Source organism: Phyllobates terribilis, unplaced genomic scaffold (genome assembly GCF_046119375.1).
Source record: "Phyllobates terribilis strain yellow unplaced genomic scaffold, ASM4611937v1 Scaffold_5__5_contigs__length_657084704, whole genome shotgun sequence".
Classification (NCBI taxonomy): domain Eukaryota; kingdom Metazoa; phylum Chordata; class Amphibia; order Anura; family Dendrobatidae; genus Phyllobates; species Phyllobates terribilis.
Genome location: NW_027362765.1, coordinates 171,753,692 through 171,766,410, shown reverse-complemented (window position 1 = coordinate 171,766,410; position 12,719 = coordinate 171,753,692). Strand labels below are relative to the sequence as shown.

Here is a 12,719-nt window from a genome sequence, read left to right as displayed (position 1 = left end):
CATAGAGGTAGGAGCCCATTGGGTGCTAGTCACCTGGGCTCACACATAGAGGGAGTATATAAGGTGGGCACCATCTAGGACAGGGAGAGTTCAGAGAGTCAGAGAGTTAGTGAGTTCAGAGAGAGAGCTGACAGGGAGCTGTGGCTCCGGCTGGGCCCAGCTCCAGGGCCAGGCCTGTAGTGGAGAGGAGGAGGAAGAAAGGCCCGGAGACGCAGGACAAGAGGGAACCCTGAGATCCCAGAAGAGACCAAAAAGGGTGAAGGGTTGGCAGTAAAGGGTACCGGATCCCAAGCTGGTGGAGGCAAACCATCCTTAGCCAGGAACCGGAGGTCGTGGACAAGTTTTGGCGCGACCCCTCGCCATATCCACCGGGAAGGCACGCCACATAGGGTCAGGAAAACCGGAGAGAGGTTTTGCCCCATAAGGCCCGAGGAAGCTGGACATAGGTGGGTCCCTGGTGAGGACGGCCTGTAGGAAGGACGAGAAGGGAGCTCAGGACCACGCTCTGGACTTGCCTGGGGGTTGGCCGAGTCCCGCACCTGGTGGACGCAGCACGACTCGGGTGGTCACTCAAGGCCGGAGTGACCGGAGCAACACCTGTGAGTAAAAACCCTGAAACTGCATCCCACGTCTCTGTGCCTCCTTACCGCACCATCACTACCACCATCATCTCTACACTATCTGCCCTGAGGCCGTACCCCTCCCGTTGGGGGTTAGACCATCTACGCTGCACAACTATAACACCGGCCTCAGCGGACTGTCCTGCAGCGGCGGCCCTAAAACCGCATTCAACGGGTGGCGTAGTCGTCCAACATCTACTGCTACTACTCAGCCACTCAGTTTGACTCCCTGGGCACGGACCGGGTCACCGCCACGAGACTACTACCCCCATCTGATCCGGATCCGGGTAAGCTCCCCCCGTGCGCGCGATGCCGCGCGACGCAGCAGGCCCAGGGGCGTGTCACTAGGACAACCCCTTCTCAGTCTGAATGTTTGCCCCTTACTAGCCCATGGCATTGTAGTGCAAATCAGCAGGAATGCTGCTTTCCATTACATGTATCACATAGTCTCCATGCACACAACCTTTTATCACTGTGTATGTGATGTTGTTAAAGGTTAAACCACTTATACTCATCTCCGGTGCCGGCGCCGTTCCAACGGTGTCGGCATTCGCGTTCCCGGGGTTCGTGAGGTTATGTCATGTGGGCCCTGTACCCAGTCAGCGCTGGTGTCGCTGTCCTCGTCTTCAGACGTATAAGTAATCAAGCGGAAGTGAGAGCTGCAACTGGCTGCTCACTACCTCTTGATTACTTATGCGTCCAAAGGAGGGGACAGTGACGCCAGCGCTGATTAGACGCAGGGCTCACATAACATAACAATCTCACGTGAGCCCTGGGAATGCAAGTGCAGTGCTGACACAGCTGGAACGGCGGTGGCACGGCCGGTGAGTTAAAGTGTTTTTATTTTAATGGGGCAAACATTCAGATTGAGATGGGGTTGTCCTAGCAGTGGACAACCCCTTTAACAACATCACATATACAGTGATAAAAGGTTGTGTGCTTGGAGACTATAAGGTGACACATTATTCCTGCTGCATCACACTTCAAAGCTGTGGGCCTGTGTGTGCTTCGCAGGAAATTATTTTCTTCCCCAGAAGCAATGTAGCATAAAGTGTGGAACTGTAGACATACAGTAAGTCCGCCACACACATTAGACTGGGGTCGGCCGACTATTTGATGTGTATGGGAGCCTTCCGGGTCTCCTGCAGCAGATGATGTCAGATGAGAGAAATGTCGGACGGTTGAAATATAAATGCTTGATGCTTTTGTTTTCAGGAGAGATAATCTGCAGCCAGAGATGTCGGAAAGTGGCTTTCACTTTTCTCCCTGAATACAAATGATTGTTCGGCCCAGCATTCATATGTGTGGATGCCTATATTTACTTATTGTGGCGACCAACAGACTTCTTTTGGTGCCATATCACAGCTCTCTACAACTTGGAGCTTGCATGTAGCAGTAATACATCCTAGTACATCAACCTTTTCATTTTGCATTTAAATCCCTGGTAACAGGCTACCATGCAACACATACTAAAATCTCAGACCCTCGGCACTACTAGGGCAAAACGTGTAAATCAAATTGTCTGCAATTTTTCCATGAACAGCAACAGTTTCTAGCCAACCTGGGTAGTATGAGCTCAGGTGTACTGTTTGTCCAGGCTAAGGCTCAGCAGAGGGGAGGTCTCACCGAGGCTTGCCTGTGTGCACTGGATAGGATGGTAAGCACTATGGCTTTTTTGGTGTCCTCTTGCAGTAGATCTACCAACATGTTCTGACCTTGCAACTCCGAAGGTCCCAGCACTCTGGACGAATAGTATTTGTGACTGTTCTCCTGCGGAGAATAAAATATTTAACAGTTAAACAATTCCTCAGCTTCTGATCACAATGGTGCCGCTGTAAATATGACGGATCCTGATGGGTAAAGTTTCTTTAAATGGCATTTAATGGGATTTGTCGGGTTTCAGTTTTTCTTTCTGCAGCAGATGCCTTATTTCACTTAAAAGGCTGCTTACAAAATAGTAAGTTATCCCCTACAACTTACTGATAGCTGGGTTCTGACCGCTGGGACTCCCAAAGATTCTGAGAACAGGGGCTCTGAAACCTGCAGAACCCTGTCTTGAATGGAGCGGTGGTGCACATGCTCGACCTCCACTTCATTTATTGCTGATTTATTATCTATGGGAATGATAAAATAGCTTGACTTTCGTTAGAAAATAGGTAATCATGAAATTATATTTTCACTAGAAATCAAATCAGTTGGAGAAAAAACTTTTCACAGCTAATGTTCTGTTTGCAGATGTAAAAAAAAAAGAGATGGAGTGCTAAAATTAAAGGTAGGATACTAAGGCTGTGGAGTCGAGTCGGAGTCCATTTTCGTTGAGTTGGAGTCGGTATAAGATGGATTGACTCCAAAAATATATAATAAATTGGGTACAGTAGTTCAATGCAGTATGTGCTGTGCATTTTTTCATAAGAATTTGGGAAAGTTATGAAATGTCCTATAAATGTCTGTTCTGTTCCTGATCTAAGGATCTAGGCTTTTAGTTGAGATGAATCTGTGCTGCACTTTATGTACATGCTCAGTAGTGAGGCAGTGAGATGAATCTGTGCTGCACTTTATGTACATGCTCAGTAGTGAGGCAGTGAGATGAATCTGTACTGCACTTTATGTACATGCTCAGTAGTGAGGCAGTGAGATGAATCTGTGCTGCACTTTATGTACATGCTCAGTAGTGAGGCAGTGAGATGAATCTGTGCTGCACTTTATGTACATGCTCAGTAGTGAGGCAGTGAGATGAATCTGTGCTGCACTTTATGTACATGCTCAGTAGTGAGGCAGTGAGATGAATCTGTGCTGCACTTTATGTACATGCTCAGTAGTGAGGCAGTGAGATGAATCTGTACTGCACTTTATGTACATGCTCAGTAGTGAGGCAGTGAGATGAATCTGTGCTGCACTTTATGTACATGCTCAGTAGTGAGGCAGTGAGATGAATCTGTGCTGCACTTTATGCACATGCTCAGTAGTGAGGCAGTGAGATGAATCTGTGCTGCACTTTATGTACATGCTCAGTAGTGAGGCAGTGAGATGAATCTGTGCTGCACTTTATGTACATGCTCAGTAGTGAGGCAGTGAGATGAATCTGTGCTGCACTTTATGTACACGCTCAGTAGTGAGGCAGTGAGATGAATCTGTGCTGCACTTTATGTACACGCTCAGTAGTGAGGCAGTGAGATGAATCTGTGCTGCACTTTATGTACATGCTCAGTAGTGAGATGAATCTGTGCTGCACTTTATGTACACGCTCAGTAGTGAGGCAGTGAGATGAATCTGGGCTGCACTTTATGTACATGCTCAGTAGTGAGGCAGTGCTGTTGAGGTGGAGTCGGAGGTTTGGCTTTGCGACTCCACAGCCCTGGATACTACAAAATCAAAATCACGTAGGTCAAGTTTGTCCTAGAGCTCCACAGCAAGCATAAGAAAAATGTTAATCCACCTCATCAGTGCTGGGCAAACTCCTCCATTCTTTCCTCCAGTGCCAGCTAGTGTATTACATACACCACGTTAAGTAAAAAAAATCAGCGGTGCTTTGCTCTAGTCAAAATGACGAAACCAGACGGGCGGCAACTGTGACCTTTCCAGTGTTATTTGACATGCCTTTATAACGTTATTTAATCTTGTTAGTACAATGAAGTACAAGCAGGATCCACTTAGAGCAATGTTGCACGGATTCAGATTAAACTATGTTCTTTGTGATATTTAGATTTTAGCAGGAGCTCAAGCAGAGAGAAAACATCTGAAGATGCTGGGACTGTTGAAGAGCTTTGATCTCCTAATGCACTCATAGTTACACTGTCAAGGAGATTTAGTGTCAGAGAATAGGACACTAAGATGGAGGATAGGAGTAGTGTTACACAAACTGCGGAGGTGACCTAGCATCCGTAGTCTGACGTGTGTGAGTTTTGTGTTCATGTTTTGAGATACTTTTATCAATAAGGGATTAATGTAATACATTTTCTTAGATTCTTGACCTACAGCTGAACCTGCTGAGGAATAGGAGAGACATAGATGCACTGAAAATCTGATTGCAAATTATAGTTTGGCTCTTTTTTGCAGAGGAGTACTCTCACTTAGGAAAAGTTTATTTATATATATATATATATATATATATATATATATATATATATATATATATATATATATATATACATACATACACAGTTTAATTCTGGCCCCATAAATTAATAAAACCCCCTTCTTTGGCCCTCATAGTAATTATGCCCCCCAATTCTGACCACCTTATTGTAATAATGTCCCTTATGTGGCTCTCATATTGTAATAATGCCCTCTAATTCTTACATACATTTATATTGCCCACTTACAATGCTCTACTAATCTTTAAAAAAAAAAAAGCTCAATCTGTAACCTGTCCCCACTCACTCCAATCATCCCAGTCCTCTTCCGTCTCCCAGCTGGCTCCCTGCATTGCACTTACTCTACAGACACATGTCTATCAGAGGCCCGCAGTTGCAGAGGATGTCGCAGGTGGCGTAATGATGTGACGCTAAAAACACTTGAATTGTTTGAGGCATGGTAATGGTGGAGTTTCGCGATCCAGATGTGCACAAGGCTTTGTAATTGTATTCTCACTGCTAGTATGAAGCAAATAATGAACACCATATGGACAAAAGTAGAAATACTGATAAGGAATTTAGATTGTGAGCTCCAATGGTGACAGCGATGACAATATCGGTATAAGCGCTGTGGAATAAGCATAATAAATAAAATATTGGAACCCTTCCACATTACACCTACAGGAGCTTTTATAAAATCACCTTCTAAATCCATAGGCATTATTATGGAGTTGGTCCTCCCTTTGCAGCTATATAACAGCTTGCCTTTTTTTGCCCATTCATCAAGACACTGATGTTAAATGAGAGGGCCTGACTCACAGTCTCCATTCTAGTCAAAGTTTTCAATGGAGTTGAGTTCAGGGTTCTATGTGGCCAGTCATGTTCTTCCACACCAAACTCACCCAACCATGCCTTTATGGACCTTGCTTTGTGCACTGGTACACATTAATGCTGGAACAGAAAAGGACCTTCCCCAGACTCTTTCCATAAAGTTGGAAGCATACAAGTGTCCAAAATGTCTTGCTATACTGAAACACTAAGATTTCCCTTCACTGGAACTAAGGGGCCTAAGCTGACCCCCAAAAATGATCACATATCATTATCCAGAGCTGTGGAGTCGGAGTCGGTGTCCATTTTGGTGGAGTCGGTGTTCATTTTGGTGGAGTCGACATAACATGGACCGACTCCTAAAATATATAATAAATTGGGTACAGTAGTACAATTCAGGATGTGCTGTAAATTTTTTAATAAGAATTTGGGAAAGTTATGAAATATCCTATAAATGTCTGTTATGTTCCTGATCTAAGGATCTAGGCTTTTAGTTGAGATGATTATGTGCTGCACTTTATATACATGCTCAGTAGTGAGGCAGTGCTGTGGAGTCGGGAGTCAGGAAAATTCAGGAGTCGGAGATTTGGCTTACTGACTCCACAGCACTGGCATTATCCCTCCTACACCAACATTGCAGTCAGGCAGGTAAAGTTCAGACAGAACACATTTCAGTGGTGGCAGCTTTACACCACTCCATCTGATGATTGGCATTGTGCTTGTGATATAAGGATGTATACAGCTGCTCATCCATGGAAATCCATGCTCCTGGCGTACTGTTTTTGTGCTGATGTTAATGCCAGAGGAGGTTTGGATCTCTGACGTTATTGAGTCAGCAGAGCATTGGCGACTTTTATGTACTATGCACCTCAGCACTGAGGGACCTAGCTTTGTGAGTATTACATGGTTGCTGTAGTTCCTAATTCATTCTGCTTTTTAAAAATACCACTCACAGTTGATTGTGGAATATTTAGAAGGGAAAAATTTCATGAACTGACTTGTTAAACCGGTTTCTCTTATCACATGACCATGCTGGCATCAGTGAGCTCTATAACAACCTTTCGAAGTCAGACTGTCTGACTGGGGTAAAAAAAACACGTGGCACAAACTGTTGAACATTAATTGATTATTAAGACGTACGTCTCACTACATTTCTACATATAAAGTCATGGCCGAAAGTGTTGTTACCCTTTCAAATATGAGAGACCTGTAGCAGTTTGCAAAAGAACAGTGGTCCAAAATTCCACTTGAGAGGTGTAAGAAGCTTGTTGATGGTTATAGGAAGCGACTGATTGCAGTTATTAGTACACAAAGGGTGCCAAAAATTTAGTCTGGGCAATTTTGAGGGTTTTGTGTGAAATTATGTACAATTTGCCTTTTTTTCTCTTTTTGCGTTGTTCCAAAACACACAAAGGAAATAAACAGGTGTATAGCAAAACATGTGTAATTGCAATAATTGTCTGGGAGAAATACTTTATTTTGTGGAACATTTTACAGGGTGTCAACACTTTCAGCAATGACTGTAGTATTCTTGTAGTACTGGTGTCAATTTATGCTTCCTTTACATAACGCTTTATCTCTAAGGAAGTCTTTCCTGTTATGTCACTGTCATGAGCTGATAATTTACATATTTTACTAAGTTATCTTGCTGTCAAACATTTTCTTTCAATCCATGAAGTTTTTTTTAATGTGTACATTATTACAAGCTGTAGCATGTAAAATACTTCACTTCTTGGTACATTACACTATTATAAAAACAGAAGATTTTCTCTGCATGTATGTTTCTTTAACACTTATCAGGCTGTTGAATAAAGACTGAATGACTCCATTTTTATTTTTGTCAGCTGCTTGCGGTTTTAGGCACCAGATTATTGAGCAGATGTTATATGTAAGTGAATAATATTGCACAAATTCCCATCACTATGTGGCAGAGAACCACATGTTTTTAAGGGAATATCATAATGACTGCAGCTCTGTAGTTGACTCGCTGGTCCTGATTCATCAAATAGTTAATTCCAGAGTTCTAATACAAAACTGTCTCAAATGTCTCAAAATTTTTAGAGTCTTTACACCAGTCCCAACCAGCTTTGCCAACTTTTTTCAACCAATGGGTGCAGCTTAGCAGGAAGGTGCATGACTGAAAGCAGGCGACAAATTCATCATAATTCACACCATGAAGGTGGTATAAATTATGACAGAAAAATAATCTACTCACTGACTGGAGTACATTTCTTGCAGTGGCACACAGCAGCTAAAAGACGCACCAAATTAATTAAAAAGGCGCATGTCTCCTAATGAATTAGATGCATCTTACTCCATTGACCTCTTTATCAAGACTGGCATGCAATACTTGATGAATCAGGCCCTCTATGTACCACTATTAAGTGGAGAACACCTCTCCAATATGCCACTTGATGAAGCAGGCCATGGTTTTAAGGCATACATCCAGTGGCGTACCGCCAATGGCGGCAGACCACGCCACTGCTATAGGGCCCGTGACCGCAGGGGGCCCGTGAGCCGAGGGGCCCCAAGCAGCATGGGGACGAGTTGTATAGGTGAGTATTGATGGATAGTGGTGGGGGGAGGGAGGTTGCGGCGGAGCGGAGCACATCATGTGTGCCCGCTGCTAAAGGGACATGAATATTCCCTCTTCTCCACTCCCATAGGCATGGAGAAGAGGGAATATTCATTCTCTTTAGTAGCGGGCACGGAGGAGCGCTGAGTCGCAGCTCCTGCTGACAGTGCCTGCTACTAAAGAGAATGCATATTCACGCTTCTCCACGCCCATAGTCCTGGCGTGGAGAGGAGTGAATATGCCGGCAGCAGCAGCTCACCTCGGGATCTGAGAATGCGCGTTGCTCAGATGCCGACATGAGCTGCAGCAGACAGGACGCAGCGCTGGAGGAGAGGTGAGGAAGGTAGGTGAGTATTAGTGTTTATTTTTTTTGTGTGTGCAGTGATTGGGGGATGAGGGGGCCATATATACCAGGACTGGGCATTTGGGGGGGGCACACATACCAAGATTGAGGGGACCACATATACCAGGATTGGGGGATTGAGGAGGCCACGCATACCAGTATTGGGGGATTGAGGAGGCCACACATACCAGGATTGGGGGATTGAGGAGGCCACACATACCAGGATTGGGAGATTGAGGAGGCCACACATACCAGGATTGCTGAATTGAGGAGGCCACACATACCAGGATTGGGGGATTGAAGAGGCCTCACATACCAGGATTGGGGGATTGAAGAGGCCACACATACCAGGATTGAGGGATTGAGGAGGCCACACATACCAGGATTGGGGGATGAGGGGTGCCATACGTACTGGGATTGGGGGATGCGGGGTGCCACACGTACCAGGATTGTGAAATTTACTATTAGCTGCTGCATTTCCCACCCAAGGCTTACACTTGAGTCAATACGTTTTTCCAGTTTTTTTGTAGTAAAATTAGGGGCCTCGGCTTATACTCGGGTCGGCTTATTTAAAATATACGGTATTTTAAAAATCAGTGAGTACGTGGTGCCCATAATACTGCAGGACTGTGGGGTGCATTATACTATATAGGGGCTGCATTTTACCCTATGGGGTGTGTAATATACTGTATGGAGGACTATGGGGAGTGAATTATATTCTATGGAGGACCATGGGAAGTTCATTATACTATATGGAGGATTATGGGGGGCGCATTATACTATATGGAGGATTATCAGTGGTGTATTATACTATGTGGGGCCATTATAATATTTTGAGGGCTATGTGGGGGGCCATTATACTGTTTGGAGGGCTAGTGCAGGCCATTATACTGTATGTAAGCCCATTATAGTGTATGGAGGGCTCTGTGGTGGTCATAGTTGGGGGATGATACTGTGTTGATGTCACCATACTTTGCCTTGGGAGTTGAAGTGGGGTACTGTAGGGTCATTATACTGTGCATGTGGAGGAATTCACCATGGGGGTATCATACTGTGTTTGGGGGGGCACTTTTGTTGGCATCATACTTTATGGGGAAATGAAAGAGGGATCTAGGACTTTAGCAGGAGGAAAATTACTATGTAAAGGCTGGAAAGTTGTGAGATCTGCTCTTCTGTGAGACAGACAAATATTTATTTATTTATTTTTTTTGGGGGGGGCCCAATTAGAGCTTCTGCTATGGGGCCCCATGATTTCTATGTACGCCCCTGCATACATCACTACAGTAAGGTACCACAGACCTTAACATTTGCAGTATTATGGCTCTTCACAAGTACGAGGTTGTTTGGAGCCATAATACTGTGAGATGCATGAACTGTTTAGGCCCAGAGATTCAAAAGGTACTTCATATAAGTTACAGTAGTGAGCCAGTGGGTAAAATCGTCATTGTCAAGTACTCACTAGGATTTGTGTCTGGTTATCCGGTAGAGTGTCAATAGACAGGCTGTCACCTCCAAGGCCGTGGATGACACGTGTAGCGATCTTGTTCTGCCCATTGCTAATATCGCGCTGAAGCCTCACTAAGTGATTGTCCCTTCGTTTAATCCTTAAAAGGCTGAGACCTGAAAAATATTGATGTAGACATGATTTTGTAGAATGAGTCTTACTTTACATAACCTCAAACATACCCTGTGGAAAAAGATCTGAAATTTTTGTTTTTAAATCTTCAGTGTGCCTCACAGATTTTTTCTACCAATACCATGCAACTGTCTTCTAAAATTTCAATCGTTCTTGTGTAACCATTTTCCAAGATTTCATTTATTCCTATAAAAAGGGTAAAGTAAATAGTAAAATCTGCATCATAATCCATGGCAAAAAGATTATAAAGAGTTGTAAATAGAAACAAGGAATGTCCAAACTCTTAAATTCAGACAGATGTACTAATTCTTAATTTTCATGGAGGACAACTTACAGAACAGAGTTTTTTCTTAGATTGTGGGAGAAAACTTGGAGTGCCCAGAGGAAATCCAACGAAACAAGAGGAATTGTATACAAATAACATGCAGATGTTAGCTTGGTAAGAAACCAAACCCAGAGCATATTGTCACTGCCACTATGTAAGAGGGTTTAAAAATGATCCATTACTTTTACTCTTTCTGATATCCATTCTTACGTCACATGGATGCCACTCTTACTTTCTGCTTTGGGTTATCATTGATCATGTTATGAAATTCTACCTGGCTACCTAAATGATATTATTACTATCTACGAGGGTGAGTCAAAAATTAAAATGATCCGATTTCTGGCTGTAGAATTTATTTTAATCAACTTTCGACATAATCTCCCTGCTTTTCAATACACTTGGTCCATGTGTCAACAAGCTTTCGCATTCCCTCATTAAAAATTATTTTAGGTGGAGCTGCAAGCTACAAATACACTTCTTCATCAGAAGTGAATCTTTGCAAATTATTTGGCACATAATCTGGTCTCACTTATCGATACGACAGAAACTGTACGCCCAATGTTGTCTTCAGTTATGGACGTTGTCCGGCTCCTTCTTCAGGGCTGACTCGTGCAACCTTTCTTGAAATTCATTCTACCACAATTCTTCACGACAAAACACTTTCTCCATATTGTGCACAAATTCTTTGATAAATATCAGCACCAGACAATCTCTCAGACCACAAAGCAATGAATCGCTGCACACTGCTTTTCTTTTATGCAACGTGGGACTGCCATTGTTTTCGTCACAAATAAACTGATAGAACATGTCAAGCCTGAGGAGACAGTGACCTCCTACGGAAAGCGCTGATAGGACAGTGTGGCCAATGCAAGATTTAATATAATCGGAGTGTATAAATTTTTTGACTCACCGTTGTATGTCATGCTGCTGATGTCATTTAATGTTATCCTATGCTTTTTTTGTGCTAAGTATTGCCAACAAATACTGTTGCTAGGTAGTATTTTGCCATTATATTTGGATGTGTTACAGAAATCTTCTGTAAAAATATGGCTAATGTCATTTTATTATTTTTGTGATGTGACAAATGTTTAACTGATGCCTTATGGAGAGGCATGAATGATGACAGCATAGTTAGACATTCGCTCTGAGTCAAGAATCATCTCATAAAGTGTGTCGCTAGGTTGCAAATCAAGATTCTGTATACCGCCAGAAGTGGGTGAGGGTTTTGCTCTGTATCCTAAAAGTTAAATGTGGACTAGGTTGCAGGTGAGATAGAGGGGTAATAAATCAGCCAGGGATCAGCATGATATGCGTCTTCATGCCCCCTTGTATCATCTCAAGGTGGATTAAAAAAAGGGGACTTTCCTGCCAGAAGAAGTAAGACACTGGACACTGATAGACACAGGAGGAAGCTGGGATGAGGATCAGCAGTGCCATAGGAAGCTAGCAGTGGGAGTGAGTGGACACTAGATGTTAAAGGGAATGTAACATCAAAAAATGATAAATCATATAAATCAGGTTTTAGTATTACATTTATTATTTTACATTTATTTTCATTACCACCTTTAAACAAAAATATACAGTATATAATTCATAGAAAATGACTTCTGCAGTCCAATCCCTGTACGTATTGCAAATTGTTTGGGACATCTTGAAAAATGATTGTCCGGAGAAGATAAGTTGAGCACTACCATGAGTCTCCTGTGTTATGCCAACAGTAAAGCTTCCTGAGACTATTCATGTGTGTGGTTGCATTTCATCTTAGGGAGGGAGCTCACTGACAATTTTGCCTATAAGTAATGCCATGAATAAATAATGGGATCTAAACATCTTCCAAGAGCAACTTCTCTGAACTACATCTTCCAAGAGAAATTTGATGATGAACAATGCTTTTTCCAATATGATGGAGACCATGTCACAAGGCAAACATGATAACTAAGTGGCTCGGTGAACAAAACAATTTCATTTTGAGTCCATGGCCAGGAAACTTTCCAAATTTCAATACCATTGAGAACCTATCGTGAATCCTCAAAAAGTGGGTGTATAAACAAAATGCAGAAATTGTGATCAACTCCAAGCACTGATTAGGCACGAATGGGTTGTCATCAGTCAGGACTTGGCCCAGAAGCTGATATACAGCTGCCAGAGGGACTTGCAGAAATCTTGAATAATAAAGTCTTTGCCAAAACTTGATGTATTTGTCTGTAAAAGTTTAATATCTTATTGAATGCTTATAATTGTAATTTAGTAACCATAGAAACATCTAACTAAAAGATCTAAAAACACTGAAGCTACAAAATTTGTGTCAGTCACAAAACA

At 42.9% G+C, this 12,719-nt stretch overlaps 2 protein-coding genes across 2 annotated transcripts in view; one reads left to right on the top strand and one right to left on the bottom strand.

Moving 5' to 3' along the window:
- LOC141271011 (dickkopf-related protein 3-like) overlaps positions 1 to 12,719 on the top strand; it is a 144,498-nt gene that overhangs the window by 65,607 nt on the left and 66,172 nt on the right. The gene's annotated exons all lie outside the window — the stretch shown is intronic.
- Positions 1 to 12,719, bottom strand: part of PLXDC1 (plexin domain containing 1) — a 74,018-nt gene that overhangs the window by 44,296 nt on the left and 17,003 nt on the right. The window contains exons 2-3 of the mRNA XM_073683434.1: positions 9,899 to 10,059; positions 2,247 to 2,390 (exon numbers count right to left, since the gene is read on the bottom strand). Of these exons, the coding sequence (XP_073539535.1) occupies positions 2,247 to 2,390; positions 9,899 to 10,059 (305 nt within the window). The remainder of the gene's footprint in view (positions 1 to 2,246; positions 2,391 to 9,898; positions 10,060 to 12,719) is intronic.